At 37.7% G+C, this 23694-nt stretch overlaps 1 protein-coding gene across 2 annotated transcripts in view; it reads right to left on the bottom strand.

The window, feature by feature from the left end:
• RADX (RPA1 related single stranded DNA binding protein, X-linked) overlaps positions 1–18852 on the bottom strand; it is a 75944-nt gene extending 57092 nt beyond the window's left edge. For both annotated transcript variants that reach the window (XM_043459082.1, XM_043459084.1), the window contains exons 1-3: positions 18101–18852; positions 9920–10062; positions 8037–8229 (exon numbers count right to left, since the gene is read on the bottom strand). In XM_043459082.1, coding sequence (XP_043315017.1) covers positions 8037–8229; positions 9920–10062; positions 18101–18740 — 976 coding nt within the window. In that variant the 5' untranslated portion in view covers positions 18741–18852. The remainder of the gene's footprint in view (positions 1–8036; positions 8230–9919; positions 10063–18100) is intronic.
• Positions 18853–23694: the final 4842 nt, after the last annotated feature.

The raw sequence follows: 23694 nt of genomic DNA, 5'->3' as shown, positions 1-23694 counted from the left end.
CTTGAAGTTCCACAGCTGAGTCTGTGGGTCAGGTGTGACTGGGGCTTTGCCCTGTGGCAGAAGTCTCTGGCTTACCCACCCACCAGCTGGTCAGCACCAGTCCTGGAACACCTCCATACCAAGTAGCTGATCCTGCAGCAACCCAGGCCCACCCACCAGCAGGCTGGCACTAGCCATGGACCCACTCGACAATCCCATCCCTTGCCCAGGGACTGGCTCCCACCTTCCAGTGGGCAGCAGCCTCCACACAAGATAGGGTCTGGCAGCCAACCAGGCCAGGAGCTGCCCTGCCTACCAGCACACCCATAGTAGTCATTCACAATAGGAGGCTCACACAACCCACATAGGAGGCACCCCTAAGCATATAGCCCTGGTGATCCATGCTTATATGGTCAATTAATCCATGACAAAGGAAGCAAGAATATACAATGGGGAAAAACAGCCTCTTCAATAAATGACATTGGGAATACTGGATAGCTATATGCAAAAGAATCAAACTGGACTACTTTCTCACACCATGTACAAAAATAAAACTCAAAATGGATTAAAGACTTAAATGTAAGACCTGAAACCCTAAAACTTCTAAAAAGAAAACAGAGGCAGTATGCTCTCTGACATTGGTCTTAGCATATATTTTTGGATCTATCTCCTCAGGCAAGGGAAATGAAAACAAAAATAAACAAATGTGACCATGTCAAACTTTTGCAAAGCAAAGGAAACTATCAACAAAATGAAAAGAGAGCCCATTGAATGGGAGAATGTATTTACAAATGATAATTCAATAAGGGGTTAATATCCAAAATAGACAAAGAACTTATACAAATATCAAAGAAAAAAAAACTATATTAAAAGCTGGGAAGAGGACCTGAATAGACATTTATTTTTCTCAGACAACACAAAGATGACCAATGGACATGAAAAGATGCACAACATCACTAATCATTGCTGCTGCTGTTGCTGCTAAGTCACTTCAATCATGTCTGACTCTATGCGACCCCATAGACGGCAGCCCACCAGGCTCCCCCATCCCTGGGATTCTCCAGGCAAGAACACTGGAGTGGGTTGCCATTTCCTTCTCCAATGCAAGAAAGTGAAAAGTGAAAATGAAGTTGCTCAGTCGTGTCTGACTCTTAGCAACCCCATGGACTGCAGCCTACTAGGCCCCTCGGTCCATGGGATTTTCCAGGCAAGAGTACTGGAGTGGGGTGCCATTGCCTTCTCCATCACTAATCATTAGGAAACTGCAAATCAAAACCATGAGATACCACCACACACCTGTTAGAATGGCTATCATCAAAAAAGACAACAAATAATACATGTTGGCAGGTATGTAAAGGAAAAGGTACCTTTGTGCACTGTTGGGATTGTAAATTGATGCAGCCTCTATAGAAAACAATATAGAGGTTCCTCAAAAAGTTCAAAACAGAACTACCATATGACCCAGCAATTTTACTTCTGGCTATTTACCTGAAGAAAACAAAAACACTAATTCAAAAAGGTATATGCACATCAGTGTTCACTGTGTCATTTACAATAGCCAAGATATGGAAGCAAGCTAAATGTCCATTGACAGACTAATGGATAAAGAAGATGTGGGGTGTGTGTGTACACACACACACAGTGGAATATTACTCAGCCATCAAAAGTAATGAAATCTCTTGCTACTTGAAACATGGATGGATCTAGAGGATATTATGCTACGTGAAATAAGCCAGATAGAGAAATATAAATACCATATGGTCTCACATATATGTGGAATCTTAAAATAAATTCAACAAACAAAATGAAACAAAAACAGACTCACAGATACATAGAATAAATCAGCTGTTGCCAGGGGGTGGGGGATGAAATAGGTGATGGAAATTAAGAGGTACAAACTTTCAGTTATATCATAAAATAAGTAAGCCAAAGGGATGTAATATACAAAATAAGAAGTTATAATAACTTTATAAAAACATTATAACAACTTTCTTTGGGGACAGGTGGTCACTAGACTTATGGTGATCATTTCGTAATGTATGCAAATATCAAATCACTATGTAGGACACCTGAAACTAACATATTGTACAGCAATACAGCAACTGTGTTGTGCTGTGCCTAGTTGCTCAGTTGTGTTCGACTCTTTGCAACTCCATGGACTGTAGCCAGCCAGGCTCCTCTGTCCATGGGATTCTCCAGGCAAGAATACTGGAGTGGGTTGCCATGCCTTCCTCCAGGGGACCTTCCCAACCCAGGGATCGAACCAAAGTCTGCTGCATTGCAGGATTCTTTACCATCTGAGCTACCAGGGAAGCCCAAGAATACTGGAGTGGGTAGCCTAACCCTTCTCCAGGGGAACTTCCCAACCCAGGAAACAAATGGGGGTCTACTGCATTGCAGGCAGATTCTTTATCATCTGAGCTACCCAGGAGGCCAATACATCAACTATACCTCAATAAAAAGCTCTTATGCTTTTCATGGATTTTACCTTCTCACTAGGTGGTGCAGTGGTAAAGAACCGACCTGCCAATGTGGGTTTGATCCCTGGGTTGGGAAGATCCCCTGGAGGAGGAAATGGCAACCCACTCCAGTATTCTTGACTGGAGAATTCCAAGGACAGAGAAGCCTAGTGGGCTAGAGTCCTTGGGGTCCCAAAGAATCAAGACACAACTGAGCACACAGGCACTCACACATCCCCACATTGGCAAGGGCAGCCTGTATAACATTAAACAGAAATAGTAGTAAGAGACCACCAGTGGTCCTCATTTTTTTTTCCATTTATTTTTATTAGTTGGAGGCTAATTACTTTACAATATTGTAGTGGTTTTTGCCATACATTGACACGAATCAGCCATGGATTTACATGTATTCCCCATCCCGATACCCTCTCCCTCCTCCCTCTCCACCTGATCCCTCTGGGTCTTCCCAGTGCACCAGGCCCGAGCACTTGTCTCATGCATCCAACCTGGGCTGGAGATCTGTTTCACCCTTGATAATATACATGTTTCGATGCTGTTCTCTCGAAACATCCCACCCCCACCTTCTCCCTCAGAGTCCAAAAGTCTGTTCTGTACATCTGTGTCTCTTTTTCTGTTTTGCATATACGGTTATCGTTACCATCTTTCTAAATTCCATATATATGTGTTAGTATACTGTATTGGTCCTTGTCTTTCTGGCTTACTTCACGCTGTATAATGGGCTCCAGTTTCATCCATCTCATTAGAACTGATTCAAATGAATTCTTTTTAATGGCTGAGTAATATTCCATGGTGTATATGTACCACAGCTTCCTTATCCATTCGTCTGCTGATGGGGCATCTAGGTTGCTTCCATGTCCTGGCTATTATAAACAGTGCTGTGATGAACACTGGGGTGCACGTGTCTCTTTCAGATCTGGTTTCCTCGGTGTGTATGCCCAGAAGTGGGATTGCTGGGTCATATGGCAGTTCTATTTCCAGTTTTTTAAGAAATCTCCACACTGTTCTCCATAGCGGCTGTACTAGTTTGCATTCCCACCAACAGTGTAAGAGGGTTCCCTTTTCTCCACACCCTCTCCAGCATTTATTGCTTGTAGACTTTTGGGTAGCAGCCATCCTGACTCGCGTGTAATGGTAAGTGGTCCTCATTTTAAAAAGGAGTGTTTCAGGACTTCCCTAGTAGTCCAGTCATTAAGACTCTGCCCTTCTGCTACAGAGGGCTCGGGTTCAATCCCTGGTTGGGGAACTAAGATCTGGTATGACACAAGGCATGCCCCCCCAAAAAAAATTTTGGAGTGTTTCTAAATTTTCCCCTTAAGAGTTGTGTTTGTTTTCATTTGGCTTTGCAAACATCCTTTATCAGTTATGGAAAGTTCCTTTTCTTGCTATTTTCTTTTTAAAATTTATGAATGTGTGTAAAATTTGAGCAAATGACTTTTATGACTCTACTAGGACAACCTTTTTTAATCTATTAATGTGGTAGTGACACTTGTCTGTTTTTCTAAGTAAAATCAACTTTGCATTGCTGGAAAACAATATAATTTAGTCACAATGTGTAATCATTTTTTTTACATATAACTGAATTCAGTTTGCTAACCTTCAATTTTGTATATCTGTATATATGTTCATAGCTGAAGGTAGCCTTTAGTTTTCCTCATTCATAAAATTCTTACTTGGTTTTGATTATCAAGGTTATATTGGTAGCAAAGAATAAGTCAGAGAGTATACCTTCTTACTTTATTCTCTGGAAATTTGGAATGATACATTCCTTGAATGTTTGCTATAATTTGCCTATAAAATGATACCTGCCTGGTGGGTGGGTGGTGGGTGTGTGTGTGATTATTTTAAACCTCTGATTCACTTTAGTAGTTATAGAACTATCTGGGTTTCTTATTTCTTTAATGTCAATATTTTTCTAAGGATTTGCTATGTAGCAAACAAAGATTAAACCAGGATGAAGATGACTGCTTTCTCATTTTGCCTATTACTAAACATGTGACTACAAAATTCTCCTTTACTTTTTCATATATGAGTGAAGAAAGTTTGTATTACATGGTATTACCTTGCACCTAGAAAATAGTTTGCATTTTACAAAGCACTTTCATAGCCATAGTTACTCAGTTATACTCAAGGTCCCTCCCAGCTCTAAAATGCTAGGATTTCAAATGAATTAAAAATCTCCTTCACCCCAAACCAAAAACACTTAACGTTATTACCTCAATATGTATTATGTAATACAGTCTGAAAATCTCAAGACTTTAAAAGGTTTATTATTTGTGTATGTCAACTGAACACTATTTTGTATAAGACAGGACAGAAGAATAAACAAAAAGGCAATATACAAAAATCATACACTGCCAGCAAATAATATGTCCTTTTTTTTACAACAGAATTTTCATCTTCATAAGCTTCCATTTAGTTTCTTTAAAATTACATTAGTTTCTATAACTTATAACTATATGTGTAAGCATGAAAAAATAAACCAAGCTAAATTACCCCAACAGTTTGTGTTCCAACATCAACACCTAGAAGGCAGTGATAGTTACCATAGATCCTTATTTCTGTACGGACCAAACTGGCCTTCATTGCATACTCTTTCTCATGTATTCTCTCATAACATTTAAACTACCCTGTTCTTATTCCTAATCCTTACTTACGTTTTCTCCAATTCAACCCATTCTCTTACTCTCCAGACCATTCATTCTTTCCTCGACTACATTTCTGTTCATTTCCTCTCCCCTTCCATTCATCCTTTTTTTCTTACCGTTTACTGTCTGCAGTCTTTCATGTTAATGTAATTTGTTCATCCTACATATCTGTTACCCTGTTAGACTAATTATTTTTTTAAATTGGAGGATAATTGTTGTGTTGGTTTCTGCTGTACAACAACATGAATCAGCTATAAGTATACATATATCCCCTCCTTCCCAAGCCTCCTCCCCACTCCTTAGGTCATCACAGAGGACCTGGTTGAGCTCCCTGTACTATACAGCAGCTTCCCACTAGCTATCTTTTTTACACAGAGTAATGTATATGTTTCAATGCTACTCTCTTAATTCGTCCTACCCTCTCCTTCCCCTGCTGTGTCCACAGGCTATTTATGTGTTAGATTAATTCTAAGGGTAGAATTCTGTATTACTTATTTTTGTGTCCCCTGTGCCTAGCACACTTTACAGAGCTTTGTTTTCCCTTTAAAAGATGATTAATCACACTGAGATTTTTAAAGATCATAGATCAATAGTTTTCAACCCTGACTGTACATTAGAATCCACCTGAGGAGTTTCAGAGACACATCAATGTGTGGTCCCCTCCTCAGAATAATTATTAATAATTCAAAATCTCTGAGTGCGGTGGTCATGGTTCTTTAAAGCTCCCCAAATGATACTAATGTATCAGTAGTATTGAGATCCACTTATACACGAACACTAGGCAAACTATGGCTTGTAGACGGCTGCCTGTGTTTTGCAAATAAAAGTTTTACTGTAACACAGCTATGCCCATCCATTGACATATTATCTTTGGTTGCTTTCACTCAATAAAGACAGAGCTGAGTTGCTGTGAAAGAGACTATACTGTTTATACATCCTATAATATTTACTATTCAGCTATTTATAAATAGCTCACTGACACTTGATGAAGAGGGAAAAAGTCCCATTACTTATTAAAAAGGTGTGGGATAAGAGATTGATGCTAACACTAATAAGTAAAACTGTTCTAAAGACTAAAAGGTGCATTTTAAACATATTCTCATTAAGGCTCTCATTTTAAAAATGATTTCTGTATTTGTAATTATTCACTTAAAAATATAAATAGCTTCGCCTGGTGGGCTGCCGTCTATGGGGTCACACAGAGTTGGACACAACTGAAGTGACTTGGCAGCAGCAGCAGCATATCTTAAAAAGAGAGTTTATATTATGAAAATCTGGCCCTATAATTCTATGTAGCAGAGGTAGCATATAGCTCAATTCACTTTCACTGCTATGTTTTAACAACTATTTATCTACTGACCACATGCTGTCTATTGTCCCACTTTCCATATGTTTATAAGGTTTAGAAGCAGCTATTAGTACAGACTCATTTCTAGATTTGTCCACAGCTACATAGAAACTGTGACTGAAGTTAATTTTCTTTATATCAGAAAACACTGTATTTAGTAAAAAGAACATTAGGTTAAGTATGAGGAGAACTAGGTTTCGATTTTCACTATGCCAGTGATCCATTATATGACATCAACAAAGTCACTTACCTTATGTGCTATTGACAAAGAAAGTCTCAATTTTTACTCAAAAGCAATTTTGTCACCTGGAGATGCATGGTTGTGGGAAAGAATTTATAAATTGGCAGACACAATAATACACGTTTAGAATTAGCTTCCTCTTGCCAACTTTCACTACATTTTCTTAATTAAATCTCAACAGCAATCAGTTTATCTTCTCCTATGATAAAGAGTAATGTGATAATGGACTAGTCATACCAAATTAATTAATACCTTGTTCACCCAGCCAGATTGATGTCTACCATCAATAGCTGGTAGACAACAATACAGAATCGTATGAAATTGTCCTAAATATATGTTTCAGTAAACAGTGAACAAGGGCTACATTATCTGAACATTCTTTACGTAATTAATCTTAATAGGTCAGCTAGGGAGTTCAGAATACTTAGAAATGCAAGTCCAGTATAAAACTATGACAAACCAAAAACAGTGCTTAAAACTGTTGACTGATGTGTTCTACAATTTTGAAAAATGGAAATTCAAAGAAGTCATATCTACACCTTGAGCAATCACTTAATATATTAATTCTAATGTTCCCCAAATAGTAAGGATGATGCCAAGATATCAATACTGTGATTTCAATACTAATTAGGAAGAGTCCTTTCAAGATTACAATAATTGGCAACATTTGAATACTGATCATAAGTTATATAACATTATTATATCAACTTTAAATTTCCTAGTTTTGACAACTATATGGTGACTGTGTAATAGAATGTTCTTGTTCTGAGGAAATAGAGAGTAAAACATCACCGAAGTGTTTAGAGGTAAAGGGATATGTATATATGATGGCTGCCACTTACACTCAAATGGTTCAGAGGTGAGATCTATCTATCTATAGTGGAAAAATGATAAAGTAAATGTTTCCAAGTGCTGAATCTGTGTGAAGGGTATACAGGAGTTCTTTATACTATTCTTTCAACTTCTGTGTAAGTTTGAAATTATTTCAAAATAGAATGTTGACAAAAGCCCTTTGAAATGGCACCTTGAAGTAACAAAACCTATATTCAAGTCACTAATTTAATATTTTAATACAAAAAAATGAAAGAAAAGAAAAATAAGTAAATCCAAAGTGGCACTCATTCATTAATCAGTAATAAATATCTCAGATGCTTCTCCTTAACAAATGAATAAATATACTTATTAAGTGATTGCTCAAATTTTTTTATGGATAAAAGAATTTAAAGGTTTGTCAGATTCTAACAGCTTCAGTAACTTTTAAGGTCTCTTGAATTTGATATGGTACTTTGCAAATTTATACAAACAAAATACTGATAAAATAACAAAGTCACTGAATACTTAACCCATTGTAGAAATTAGTTTGATCTGTGGATCCACAGGAAGAGGCTGCATCCTGAATGGATAACTCTTTTTAACAGAATAATCTTGAAGCAGAAGAACTAAACCAACATGCAGACTTTTGTACCACTCAGGACACAGGGTATTCCACATAATCACGGACACTGTGCCTGAGCTGTCAGCAACTTCCAAAAAGGTCTAGGAAAAAAAAAAAGAGTAAAAGCATATTTTACTTAATAAATGCATATTTGTTACTTTTACCTACATGGTGTTCAAATTTTTTTTTTCAAACTTTATTTTTTAAGAATGAGGAAAAAAAAAGAATGAGGAAGCAAAATTATAGGAGATCCACTGAGTAATTTATGATGTAATATGAGAGACTCTGTAATGATGAAAAGTTATGAATGAAGAACTTTTAGTAATGTGAGAAAATACTTAAGAAAATGTTAAATGATACAAAATATTATATATACTATGATTCCTATTTTGTAAGAAAATTTACTATGATATATGACATAGTTATACGCAATATATGATAGGGGACTTCCCTAGAGGCTCAGCGATAAAGAATCTACCTGCCAATACAGGAGACACGGGTTTGATCCCTGGGTCGTGAATATCCCCTGGTGAAGGAAATGGCAACACACTCCAGTATTCTTGCCTAGGAAATCCCATGGACCGAGGAGCCTGGCAGGCCATAGTTCATGGGATCGCAAAGATTTGGACATGATTTGGTAACTAAACGACAACAAATACATGATAGGAATACATATACACATAGATGTGGTATATATGACATACATATGCTATCACAGACATGTGCGTATATGAGAGATACATACATATATATATATATATATGATCTATACATACAAAACAGGGAAATAAAACACACTAATATTAACAGTGATTCTCACTGAGTGGTAGGATTTGGGTTGATATTATTTATCAGCTTTATATATCTTTATACACTTTGCAAATTCCCTAGAAGTATGTATAACTTTTATTACAAAAGCTTAGCAAAGCACTCAAAATAATTTTTGATAACATGGAAATACAGTAAAATGTTAAGTTTAAAAAAAATGGGACAGAAATCAGCATCATATGCACAGAGTCAAGATAACAGAAAAGTGTCAGATTTGACAATTAAGGTCTCCATAGTGAGTGACCAGCTGAAGAAAAGAGCCCAATTAATTGTGTTGATAAGTAAACAGGAGGAAAGACAGTGAAAAGAACTAGTGTAGACTACTACTTCAAGGAGCTTGCCTGAAGGAGAGAGAGAATACAGGCGTCCTGATGTCAACGATTTTTTTTTCCTTTTTTAAAATGGAAGACTAGACTATGTATCTGGGCTTCCATGATGGCTCAGTGGTAAAGAATCTGCCTGCAGTGTAGGAGATGCAGGCGACACGGGTTTGATCCCTGGGTCAAGAAGATCTCCTGGAGGAAGGCATGACAACCCATTCCAGTATTCTTACTGGGAAAATTTCATGGACAGAGGACTACAGTCCATGGGGTTGCAAAGAGTCGGACACAACTGAAGCAACTGAGCATGCCCACACAGACTATATATTACTATTACTAATATTTATATGCTGGTATAGAAATCTCAGTAAAAAAGGAAAATGTTGAAGATACAGAAAAAGGTGTGAAGGAGACTAGCTAGATCAAGGAACTAAAGAGCACTAATACAGAAATAATTCCTTTTTGTGTAAGAAACTACACAGAAAAATACCCTGAAATATATACTTATGTTCATTATTTACATTACTAAGTTGAACTTTTAACTTTTTATTTAAACATAAATTATCCTAATGAATATATCAGGTCTGCAAGTTATAATTTATGATTGACAAATTAACATATAACATCTTATCACTATTCATACCTGGTATGGCTCAATCATCTTTTTATTGGGTTTTCCATAGTATCGCAGTTTTGATTTATGCAAGATTCTCACAAGCAATGCAGGAAAACTCTTTCTATTAGACCAGGTCATCTCAAGGTGAGAAAGGGAAATTATTTTGGTATCTAGAATACAAAAAAGAAAAAATATGTCATAGTGATTTCAAAATTCTATTTTATTAGTTAAAAATGGTAGCCAGATCAGACCCAAATCAACTCCTCACCAGCTAAGCCAGTCTATATACTTCTCACATACAAAACTTAGCAATAAACAGTATCCTTAATAATAATGGTTAAATACACACACACACACACACACCCATGATTTACTATGTGACTGGAATATAGGTAAATACCTGTGTTAACTAACACATTTAGTTGGAATTGTCCATCTATAATACTCTCTATCTTGTCAAACTGTGTAGTTACTTCCTGGAAGACTTGGATCAAAATTTACCTTCCTTAAGAAAAAACTCAACACCATGGAATATTTTCCCACTACTAAGCACTTGCACATTTAATTTATAGAATTTTCATGATATATTTCTTTATTGCCCTCACCTTAGTCTCATATGTGTAAGTTCAATTTTCCCCAAACATTCCAGACATGGTTCTGTCTGTACCTTTGCACTTGCTGTTCCCTGGGTCTGGAATGTCTTTCTCTTAGACATCTGAATGACATTTTCTCCTTCAAGTTTTGCTCAAAGGTCACTTTCTTAGTGATGCTAGCTCTAACCCCCCTGTAGAAAACTGATCCCCTTACTTATCTCCATCCTATTTTATTTTTCTACATACCAATGGCACTTATTACATTTTTATATGCCATACAATTTATTTGGAAATGTTTTAATCTCCAAGCCTGTTGGTAAGTGCCAAAACTGTTTAAAAGCTATTCATCATCTTTAAAAGATTAATTTGTATTTCTAATTTTATTCTTCCTTGGGCTAAGAGGGATTCCATCTGCATTTTTTTCCACATTTTGCTCTCATAGCCTACAGTCCCAGCTTTTAAAACCTGAACTTGTATTTGTTCAAACATTTCATTCATTTCTCTAAGGCATCCTCCACTTCCATTTTTATTTATATAATGTATCACCAACTCAACTTTGGTATTAAAAGTATTCTTGTAATTTGTTTTCAGTAAGAGTTTAAATGGCCTTTTATAATTACAAGACTACCATTAATACCCACCCCCATTTTCAGTATTAGGTATCTTGTATAAATTTCCCTCCAGATTCTCCCAAAACATTACTAGTCCAGGATCACAGAGACTAGTATTTGATCTGACACAATTAAGTAATTTCCTTTTTAATATGGTGAAACAAATTGTAGCTCACTTCTGAATTACCTAGAGTGTATGTGGAACACTTTTGACCAATGAAGGCACATACTCCTCCTTTACAAGTGGAATAAATTCAAAAGCTACACACTTTTATAAAACCACAGTTGTAAGAGCTACTATTTCTGCTACAGTTGAGTCCAGACAGCCATGATCAGACATCTGCCTGGAGAATGTTTTCCCAGATAATAAAAATAACAACAACAACAAAAAACCTCATTAACTTCATAGAATATACATATCTCTCAAATCTAAAAAGAAATTACAGGTTATACAAAGACAATGGGGAATCCATGTAAATTCATAGAAATAAGTGGATTCTTTATCAAAAGAAAGAATGAAAATAATAAACTACATATTCAATATAAAAAATTAGCAAACAATGCAATAGTGTTTCTCAAACTTGGTGGTCGCAGGACCCCCTTATAGTCTTAAAAAATTACTGAAGACCTCAATAAGCTTCTGTTTATGTGGGTAATATTTACCAATACTTACCATATTATGTAGTAAAGCTAAGAAATAAAAATATTTATCAATTCCTTTAAAACAAAAACAATAAATCTGTTATACATAGTAGAAAGATGTATTTTTGAAAAATGACTACATTGTTCAAAACCAAAAATGTAGTGGGAAGAGTGGCATTGTTTTACATTTTTGCAGATCTCTTCAGTATCTAGCTTAAAAGAATACAGCTGGATAAATCATATTTTCTTTGGCATTTATTCAGTCTGTTTCAATGTCCTTGACATGCAGCCTCTGGAAAACTCCACTCTATACTTCAGAAGAAAGAGTTTAAAAAAAGAAAATAAAACCTTAATATTATTATTATTATTACATTGAAAACTGCTTCAAAAGAATAAATCTAAGGAATATAGAGAGGAATAAAGATAAAAACCGAAAATAATGAATTAGAAAACAGTATGATTGGTAAGTCCAATTCCCTGGAAAAATTAATAAAAAGGTAAAACCTTATAAGTGCAATCAGGAAGAAAGCAAACAAAAAGATAACACCCAGAATGTGATCACCTATAAACACAGAGAAAATCATTTTAAAGATTATATGATTATATAGCACTAAACATGAAAACAGCAGTGAAATTGACAATCTTCTAGAACATATGAATTACCAATATCGTTGCCCTAAAGAACAGAAGAACACTGGAACAGATCAATAACCATGGAAGAAAATAAAAAAGTTCCTAATAATGACCTTCCAAACTGCACCAGATTCACATGGTTAACAATTTTTAAAGAATAGCTTTCTCTTCAGTTGTTTTAGAGCACAGTAAATATAAAAATTGTACCAATTCATTTGATAAACTTAGATAAATCTTAAAAATTGTAACAAATGTAATAAAGAGAACTAAAATTCCAAAACATTTATGATGGCAAAAATCCTAAATCAAATACTTTTATTTTTATTTCTTTATTTATTTTTTTAATCAAGTACTTTTAAATCCAATGTAGCAGTATGCCAAAATGCATCATGATTAAGTAGAGTCCTAAACATCTTGTTCAGGAGAATATTATAAACTCTAAATAATTCTGGAGATTGACATAAAATGCTAGTTCAAATAATTATGCTAAAACATTGAAGAGAATAAAAATACATTACTCCTACATCACTAGGATAAAAAAGTTTTCAAATAGTTAAAAAAATAATGCATGGCATATAATAAAGTAGGACTGCAAGAATAGGTACAACCATCATTAACTACATAAAATTTAACTTGATTAACTTCATCTCTTGAAAGAAAAAGAATTTGTTTGGGTAAAAAAGAAAAATCTTAGCTATACAGAGAAACCTAAAACAAGGATGATTTGAGAGAATAGCACTGAAACATGTATATTATCATATGTGAAATAGATCACCAGTCCAGGGGTGATGCATGAGGCAGGGTGCTCAGGGCTGGTGCAGGGGGATGACCCTGAGATGGGATGGGAGGGAGGCGGTAGGAAGGGTCAGGATGGGGAACACATGTACACCCATGGCTGATTCATGTGAATGTATAGCAAAATCCATTTTTTAAAAAATGGAAATAAAGTGATGAGCAAAGAAATATACACTAAGCCAGTGGTTATCAAAGTGTGGCCTTTGCACCAGCAGAATCAATGTGTTAGAAATGTAAATTCTAGGGCAGATGTACTGAGAATCATAAACTGGTGGCAGGATCCAGCAATCTGAATTTCTGAGGTCACATGGCTTCCCTCATAGCTCATTGGTAAAGAATCCGCCTGCAATGCAGGAGACCCGGGTTCTGCAGTGGGAAGATCTGCTGGAGAAGGGATAGGCTACCCACTCCAGTATTCTTGGCCTTCCCTTGTGGTTCAGCTGGTAAAGAATCCTCTTGTAAAGCGGGAGACCTGGGTTCGATCCCTGGGTTGAGAACATCCCCTGGAGACGGGAAAAGCTACCCACTCCAGTATTCTGGCCTGAAGAATTTCATAGTCCATAGGGTTGCAAAGAGTCAGACACGACTGAGCACCTTTCACTTTCACTTTGAGGTGATGTGGATGCCCACTTAGGTTTGAGAATCATGGCTCTAAATGCTAACTAAAAGACCATGGAAGTGGTAAACAGTACTATTAGACAAAATATGATTTGAGGAAAAAAAATATGATTTGAGGCAAAAATGGACTAAGAGAAATCCTATACTGTTAAAGAGTAAAATCCACCAAGATATACTCAAGTTATGAAACTTTACGTATTATGGAAACATCTAAACCTAAAACTTTTAGAAATATAAGCAGAAAGGAACAAAATCACCTTCATAAAGAGAAGTAATATTCTTCTCAAAGAAATGGGCATATAAAATAGATTTTAAAATAAGGATATGGAATGTTTTAATTAAAAATTTTAAAACCTGGTATAACAAGGAACTGCATAGCTAATAAGTAAACTTTTTACAAACTTTTCAGGGTAAACAGAAACTCAAATTTAAAATCAGAAAATATGAGTAACAAGTAATAATAAAAGCTCTATACTTCAAAACCTGGGGTATACAGACAAAACAGTAACTGTGAAATTTCAGAACTGTTAAAGCTTTTGGAAGAAATAAAGAAGGGAATAAATAAACCAAGCATTTAACTCTAGAAGGAAGTACCAAAAATAAAAATAAAAAATGAACAAAAGACATAAAAATAATTAAAGAGGACAGTACAAATAAAGTAGAAACATCTCCCTGATACAGACTTTTAATTAGTAAAGCTAAAAGTCTTATTTTTGAATAACAAGAAAGTAGACAAACCTCTGGCAAGGCTGATCACAAAAAAGGGTGAAGACTTGAACATTAGGAACATATCAGGGGATATAACTGACAAGATAGAGATTAAAGCATGTAGATTATGTACAACTTTGAGATTTAGGTGAAATGAGATTCTAGTGAAATATCAACTCTCAAAAATGCACTCAAAAGAAGCATTACTGGTTTTACTACTTTCTCAAAAATTGAAAAGGAATCATTTTCCCAACTCCCAGTGCTCACCCAAGGTCCCAGGTTCAAGTAGTTTTAGGGGTAAATTCCACCAAACCTTCAATGAACACGTTATTTCTCTAAGCACAGAAAAAACAGGCAAGCTTCCTAACTCATTCTATTAGACTAATATTAATTATATATCAAAATTGATCTGAAATAGTACTTTCCTAAAATATAACAAAACTTATGGATCAAATTCACTTGAATATATAAAGATATAACAATAACAAGCATGACCAAGTAGAAACAGTAGTGGTTCAACATCAGAAAACCTATGAATGTAATCTATTTCATTCATTCCTTTATTCAGTGAACACTTCTCAACTGCCTACTATGTGCCACACATTTTCCTGGCTATAAGAAAAATAGACCACAGCAGTGAGAAAAAAACAAAACAAAACAAAAACACGAGTGCTTACCCCCAAGGATCTTATAAATTAGAGGGAGGAGAAAGAAAACAAAATAATTTCTGAGTGTTATCAATTCTGTTACAGTGATGTAATAACAATAAGGTGTTAGTCGCTCAGTCGTGTCCCACTCTTTGTGATGCCGTGGACTGTAGCCCTCCAGGTTCCTCTGTCTATGGGATTCTCCAAGCAAGATTATTGGAGTCAGTAACCACTTCCTTCTCCAGGGGATCTTCCCGAACCAGACATTGAATCCAGATCTCTTGCATCTCCCGCGTTGCAGGTGGACTCTTTACTTTCCCTGGTGGCTCAGACGGTAAAGAGTCCGCCTGCATTGCAGAATACCAGGGTTCGATCCCTGGGTCAGGAAGATCCCCTGGAGAAGGAAATGGCTACCGACCCCAGTATTCTTGCCTGGAGAATCCCATGGACAAGAGACTGGCAGGCTATACCCCATGGGGTTGCAAAAGAGTTGGACATGACTGAGCGACTCACATACATAATAACAATAAAAGGGGAGGGAATACATATTTTTTGGGGGGAATACATATTTAAATAACCCTTTTTAAATGTTTTGAGTTGAAACCTGAGGATGGGCAGGAACTTTCCAAAAAGAGGAAAAAGCAGGGACAAAGTCCCTGCAGCAGGATAAAGTTTGGATGTTTAAAGATTGTGTTAGTCGCTCAGTCGTGTCCGACTCTGTGCGACCCCATAGATGGCAGCCCACCAGGCTCCCCCATCCCTGGGATTCTCCAGGCAAGAACCCACCTTTTCAGAAACCACTTTGTCAATATTCATTTAAAAATTCAAATACTCTTTAACCCAGTAATTTCACGGCTAGGAAGCCATCCATTTAACAGAAATACTTGAACATAGTAAACAAACACAGGCATATCCTAATGAGGTTCAGCACTGGATCTAAAACTGAAAAACTAATAACTGCCTAAAACTATAAATTACCCATTAAAATGGGCATGATTATTGGAGAAGGAAATGGCAACCCACTCCAGTATTCTTGCCTGGAAAAGTCCATGGACAGAGGAGCCTGGCGGGCTGAAGTCCATGGGATTACATGACTGAGCATGTGTGCACAAGGGTGGAGGGAAATGGGTTGGTAGCAATAAAGTGGTAGAACTAAAAAAAAAAATAAATAAAAAATAAAATGGGCATGATTATATAAATTATGGTACACCCCCACTATAGAAAAGTGTATAAAAAGATGTATGTTAAAGACACTTGAGAGAAGTAGAAATAACAAATCATAAAATGTAATATAATCATTTTCCCCAATTTTGAGTGGAAAGTTGAAGCCATAAGAGGAGGTAAGAAGGGTCTTTTACTCCATCCAAACATTTTATTATTAAAAACTTCAAACATACAACAAACCCGAAAGAACACCAATACTTCTAGATTTGTCATTAGCACTTTACTGTACTTGGGTCTTACAGTTTTAATACAATATAGTTTTTTTTTTTTTAACTTTCTCGAAATTTTTTATTTTTTTAATTAAAAATTTTTTTCCCTTTATTTTTATTAGTTGGAGGCTAATTACTTTACAATATTGTAGTGGTTTTTGCCATACATTGACATGAATCAGCCATGGATTTACATGTGTTCCCCATCCTGAACCCCCCTCCCGCTTCCCTCCCCATCCCATCCCTCTGGGTCATCCCAGTGCACCAGCCCTGAGCACTTTTAAAGTTTGGATTTTTTAGCACATGGACCTTGACTTTTGCAATAAAAATATGGTTTAAATAATGAATAGATATTACTTTCATAATCAGAGAAATAACTTTTTACAAATTATTATTCTCAGTTCTTCTAGAGCACCAATTTTTCATTTGTACATTCAATTCTAAAAATAATATTCAACCGAGTAGTAATGTACTACTGCCTTATTCCATGTTTGAGATTAAAAAAAAAGTCATTCCATTATTTCATCCCTGAAATGAGTATCTTGTTTTTAAAGTTTAAGTTTTTTAAATCATCCTTAGCTACACATTTCTACAGCCATCTTCTCTTTCTTATAACTGGATATTACTTTAATTGCATATTTTTGTCCCAATTATCTTTTCACTTTCAAGTCTGTTGCTGTTACACATCATAGCATTACTACTGCAGTGTTTAGAAAAAAAACCTGAAAAGCAGTTAAATGCAGAAAATTATCTTTCTCGCTCCAGTACTTTCGCCTTTATTTTTTGCACTTTATTTCTTCCCCTTACCATATACCTACATACCTATAATTCTGCTCATTTCCATCTCTTATAGATAAAAATGTATTTTAGAGCAGTGGCTGATGACTAAGGAGCCAGCATTATCAGGTTAACTTCCTTCTTATGAAACTGAACTTAGATTAGTTTTGTTCGTGGTAAGTAATAAACACAAAAATGAGAATTTCAAGCTTTTCCACAAAAATCACACATTCCAAAAACAGTATTTACGTAACTGCTACAGTTAACGGTATAAAAATGGCATTTCATTAAATGTAAACTAAGGAATAAATCACAGAACATCCTTTTTTGAATCAAAAAAAGGCAAATCCCAAATTTTTACAACTTTTATCCCGAATTCAAATCTTCCCAACCAACACAGAAAGTACTACTTCCACGACTGGAATGGGAATAGAACTAAAATGAATTTCACTCCGTCAAACATATAACAAACACATGAGGAACACTGACTGCAACGAGACTACGTCTGTCAGATTAAATTTAAACCGCATGCGAGACACTTGCCGAAATGACCCTTTTTTTACAATCAACCCAAGACACAAGCTATGCAAATTTCATTAAGCGACAGTCTCTCCGTCATCCTGCAAAGCTTGTCACTTACCACTCCTGGCTTATAATTAACAAGAACCAAACACCTTCGTTTCCTTTTCCATTAAAGCGAATTCCTAAAAACTATTTTTTAACCCCTCCGGCGTTCCCTTCAATTACTTACTGTTAAAATTGTGCTCCTCTGGCTGCTTATTGTTTAGCCAGATATCTCCATACGGATCTTCGTTATTCCACAGGGGCAAGTAATGACTTTTTCCGCCTCTTAAAGGTCTCTCGGGGACCTCTCGGTGCGCACTATTTCTGAAGGGAGTTTCTAGAGAAACAGATTCCAGCAACTCCCCACAGAGAACGTTATCTATGCACAAGATTCCCTGGCCTACTCTTTTCTCGTTGTAAATGCACGAGACTCTGGAAATTCTCATTTCTATGCCAACTTTGAGAATATTTTTATATACGAGAGAATTCAGGCTGGGGTCCAGGTAGCACTTTTCCTGGTACACCCCGTCCGAGATTGTCACATCAAAGCAGTAAAGCGGAGGTTTAGGTTCCACGTCGCGTGGCTCATCCTCTAACAGGTATCTCTGGACGGCCAAAACTGCGACAGGAACCACCTCCGATGGGGTGACCCACTGGCGAGGTGAGTCTATTACTTGCTCAAGAACCTTTTGGATCCAGGACTGGCGCCCTAAGGCACTGACCTTTCGGATCACACCTCCCGGGACCCCAGTCTGATTTCTCTCAGGGTTCGGCATATCGACCCCAGCCTGGGATGGGCCAGCCTGAGGCTGACCCGATTCAGACATTGCGGGGTGACTGCGTACCCTCTTCGCTTCTAAAGGTCAGCTTGCCGGGTCCGAAGCTAAAAGAATAAAAAAACCGCGCGCGCGAGCATTAAACGTTACTCGGCCCCAGGGGGCTGGTAAGGCTCCGCCCCGTCGCGAAGCTACAAAGACTTTACGCGTGTGTGCTTCGGCTCTCTGGCCCTGCCCCTCGCCAGGCGGGCTTCTGTATCCCAGGAACTATTACTAGGCAGTAACACACGTGGTTGCGCGGCGGGTTCTCTAACTTAGAGCCGGCTGGGATGCCCGGATTGGGAAGCGGGAAAAGCGCTGGTCGCCATGGTTTCCAAAGCAAAGTACCCAGAGGTGGGGGCGGAGGGGGAGGAGCCCTCGTGACTCTTCTAGTAGGGAGGGTGCCGAGACGCTATGGTGAAGAGAACCTGGCTGGAAGCCAGAACCAAGTAGTCCAAGCTCAGGGGTTGGGGGGGGGGGTGGTGCTGTGGCAGAATCTTTACCATCTGAGCCACCAGGGAAGTCCCCTTGGGCCAGCGACAGACAGTAAATGGGGGCTTCCCAGGTGGCGCTAGTGGTAAAGAACACGCCTGCCAATGCAGGAGACGTAAGAGACGAGGGTTCGACCCCCGGCTCGGGAAGATCCCCTGGAAGAGGGCATGGTAACCCACTCCAGTATTCTTGCCTGCTGCTGCTGCTAAGTCGCTTTAGTCGTGTCCGACTCTGTGCGACCCCATAGACGGCAGCCCACCAGGCTCTGCTGTCCCTGGGATTCTCCGGGCAAGAACACTGGAGTGGGTTGCCATTTCCTTCTCCAATGCATGAAAGTGAAAAGTGAAAGTGAAGTCTCTCAGTCGTGTCCCACTCTTGGCGACCCCATGGACTGCAGCCTACCAGCCTCCTCCGTCTATGGGATTTTCCAGGCAAGAGTAGTGGAGTGGGGTGCCATTGCCTTCTCCGGTGTTCTTGCCTATAGGGTCACAAAGAGTCGGACAGGACTGAAGCAACTTAGCACGCATGTACACAGGAGACCCATGTTATCACGTTCACGTATATTGCTTGCATGAGTGTTCAGTTACTTTAGTCGTGTCCTACTCTTTGCCAGCCTGTGGGCTGTAGCCCGCCAGACTCCTCTGCCCTTGGGCTTCTCAGGCAAGAATACTGGAGTGGGTTGCCATACCCTCCTCCAGGGGATCTTCCTGACCCAGGGATTGAACCCATGTCTCTAACGTTTCCTGCATTGGCAGGCAGGTTCTTTACCACTAGTGCCACCTGAGAAGCCCGGGCTTTTGGTAGTATGAACAAAACTGGATAAAGTATGCACAGCCTTTAGGACAGTTCCTGGTGCAGAAAATCCTCTGTAAACATTAGCTGCTCTTGCTGTTAGCGTTCACATAGTTGTAGTGGCTCACTGAGTGCAGGTTGGGTGAATTTATGATTAAGTGCAAATGGAGACAGAAAACTATAGAACTGGCTTGTGAAGGGCTGCCTTTAGTTTACAATTCTTAAAATATACTTATGTTTTATACAATATCTGGCTTAAAATACAGGCAGGATATAGAATTTCAGAAGCTGCATTTCTAAACTACAAGGAATGTATAGGGAATGGATGTAATGTGAAAACACTGAGAAGAATAGTCAGAATTTATATATATTTATATATCTCCAGATGTGCCAGTATACACAGAATGTAGTGATTGTCCAAGAATATTTTCAAAGATAGAAATAAGCATGCCTTGATTATATTAATCTCCCTTGGCTCTCTATTTCATCATTCTTAATTCACTATTTATGAAGTCCCTACTAAAAGGCAGGCACTGTTCTAGACCATTGGAGATAACAGTAGTCAGGCTCCTTTACTCAAACTTCTCACTGCTTGGGCTGAAGAACCCTACCATTATTAATATTTAACCAATTCACTAATTCTACATGTATTTATTGAGTGTCTGCTCTAGACCAGTTGCAGCCTTGCCTTTGAGACCAAAAAACATATTAAGGGGAAAGTGAGGAGAGGGGCCAGGAGTTAATGTGTATTAATACAATATGATTAAGGGAGGGTTTTTTCTATTCAGAAATTGAACAGAGCAGAGACCTGCAAGAAGTGAGGGAGTGAGTGTGTGGACTTCTTGGGAAGAGACACTGAAATTGGAGGGAACAGCAAAAATAGATTCTGTGAGAGAGAAGCATTCTTGATATCTTTTTAAAAAAGTTATTTATTTATTTTGATTGGAGGATAATTACAATATTGTGATGGTTTTAGTCATATATCAACATGAATCGGCCATAGGTATACGTGTGTCCCTCCATCCTGAACCACCTCCCACCTTCCTCCCCACTTGGGTGTCCTGTGTCATACATCAAACTCCCACTGGCTATCTGTTTTACATATGGTAATGTCTATGTTTCAATGCTATTCTTTCAAATCATCCCACCCTTTCCTTATCCCACTGAGTCCAAAAGTCTGTTGTTTACATCTGTGTCTCCTTTGCTGCCCTGTATGTCAGATCATTGATACCATCTTTCTGGATACCATATATATATATATATATATATATAAATGTCCTATATTTGTCTTTCTCATTCTGACTTACTTCACTCTGTATAATAGGGCAGAAGACCTAAACAGACATTTCTCCAAAGAAGACATACAGATGGCTAATAAACACATGAAGAAATGCTCAACATTGCTCTTTATTAGAGAAATGCAAATCAAAACCACAATGAGGTATTATTTCACACAGGTCAGAATGGCCATCATCGAAAAGTCTACAAACAATAAATGCTGGAGAGGGTGTGGAGAAAAGGGAACCCTCTTACATTGTTGGTGGGAATGCAAACTGATACAACCTCTATGGAGAACAGTATGGAGATTCCTTTAAAAACTAGGAAAACTGCTATGTGTGCATGCATAATTAATTGCTCAGTCGTGTCCAACTCTTTGTAACCCCATGGACTGCAGCCCATCAGGGCTAATGAGGTGGAGGAACCTAGAGCCTTCTTGATATCTTAAAGGAAATGCAAAAACCCAGTTGACTGGGGTGGAGGGATGAGAAGAAGAATTGTAGGAGAGAAAGTCAAGAGAGGTAGCAGAGCCCTTACACTTTCCTCTCTGTTGAGCAGAAGAGTGACCTAACACTTCATCTTGACCCCACTTCCTTCATGAAGCCTCCCATAATCAATTTACTCTAGGATGATCTTTTTCTTATCTGTATCACCTTGTATGTGTCACTCATTTAAATTATATTATCTAAGACCTTGGAATCAAAAACAAAACTTATTTTAATATTTTCATCTTGTTTTGCTTTGCAGTTTAAAAATTTTTTAATTGGAGTATCATTGCTTTACAATGTTGTCTTACCTTCTGCTTTACAACAATGTGCATCAGCTATGTGTATACTTATATCTCCTCCCTCTTGAGCCTTCCTCCAACCCCCCAACCCATCCTACCCCTCTGGGTCATCACAGAGCATTGAGATGAGCTCCCTGTGCTTTACAGAAGCTTCATACTAGCTATGTATTTTGTACATGGCAGTGTATATATGTTAATGCTACTCTCTCAATTCATCCCACTAAAATCAAAACTTCTAATGTATGTAGCTCATCTCCCTAACTCAGGGTTTCTCAGCCTGAAGAGTCTTGACATTTGGGACCGGAAAATTGTTTGTTATGAGAATGTCTTGTGCACTGGAGGATGTTTAGAAACATTCCTGGCCTTTATCAACTAGATGCCCTCCCAGTTGTAACAACCAAAAATATCTCTAGACATTGACAAATGTTCCCTGGGAGTCAAAGTTACTCCTTGTTAGGAGCCACTTAAATTAGTGGCTAGACTATAAGCCTTTTGAGAGTAGAAATTTATTTTTCTTTATTGTTTCCTATACTTTTTTCATAACTGTTATATGTAAAAGGCAGTTAAATAAGTGAAACATGTAATTCCCACTGACTCTCCACTACAGGGAATATATATATATTCTAGCATATAGTAGGTGCTCAATAGTAATTGTTTAATGAATAAATGAAATGGTGGGTTTTTATTGGAATTACTGCAAGAGTCATTAAAAATCAACTATCTCTATTTATCCAAGAAGAACTGGTTTTAAATCTTTCAAATCTGTTCCATCAGCACCCCCTAAACTGTATGTGAAATGAAGTGTGAAAGTTGCTCAATCGTGTCTGACTCTTTATGACCTCATGGACTGTAGCCTGCCAGGCTTCTCTGTCCATAGAATTTTCCAGGCAAGAATACTGGAGTGGGTAGCCATTACCTTCTCCAGGGGATCTTCCCAGCCCAGAGAAGATTCTTAAAAAAACTAGGAATAAGCTACCATATGACCCAGAAATCCCACTACTGGACATATACCCTGAGAAAAACACAATTCAAAAAGATACCAGTACCTCAGTGTTCATTGCAGCATTATTTACAATAGCCAGGACATGGAAGCAACCTAGATGCCCATCAACAGATGAAGAGATTAAAAAGTTAAGGTATATATGTATACAATGGAATATTACTCAGCCATAAAAGGAATGACTGTGAGTGAGCTGAACTGAGGTGGATGAACCTAGAGCTTGTTATACTTACTTTCTGAAGTAAGACAGAAAAACAAATATTGTATATTAATGTATATATTTGGAATCTAGAAAGATGGTGTTGACGAACTTATTTGCAGGGCAGGAATAGAGATGTGGATGTAGAGAATGGACTTGTGGACACAGCAGGGGAAGGAGAGGGTAGGACGAACTGAGAGAGTAGTGTTGACATATATACACTATAGATAGCTAGTGGGAAGCTGCTATATAATACAGGGAGCCCAGCCTGGTGCCCAGTGCTCCATGATGACCTAGAGGGGTAGGATGGGGAGGTGGGGATGGGAGGGAGGCTCAAGAGGAAGGGGGTATATGTATGTGTATGTATATATGTGTGTGTGTATATATGTGTGTGTGTATATATATATATATATATATA

Source organism: Cervus canadensis, chromosome X, assembly GCF_019320065.1.
Source record: "Cervus canadensis isolate Bull #8, Minnesota chromosome X, ASM1932006v1, whole genome shotgun sequence".
In the NCBI taxonomy this organism is placed as follows: Eukaryota; Metazoa; Chordata; class Mammalia; order Artiodactyla; family Cervidae; genus Cervus; species Cervus canadensis.
This window is presented reverse-complemented; position numbering and strand designations above follow the sequence as displayed.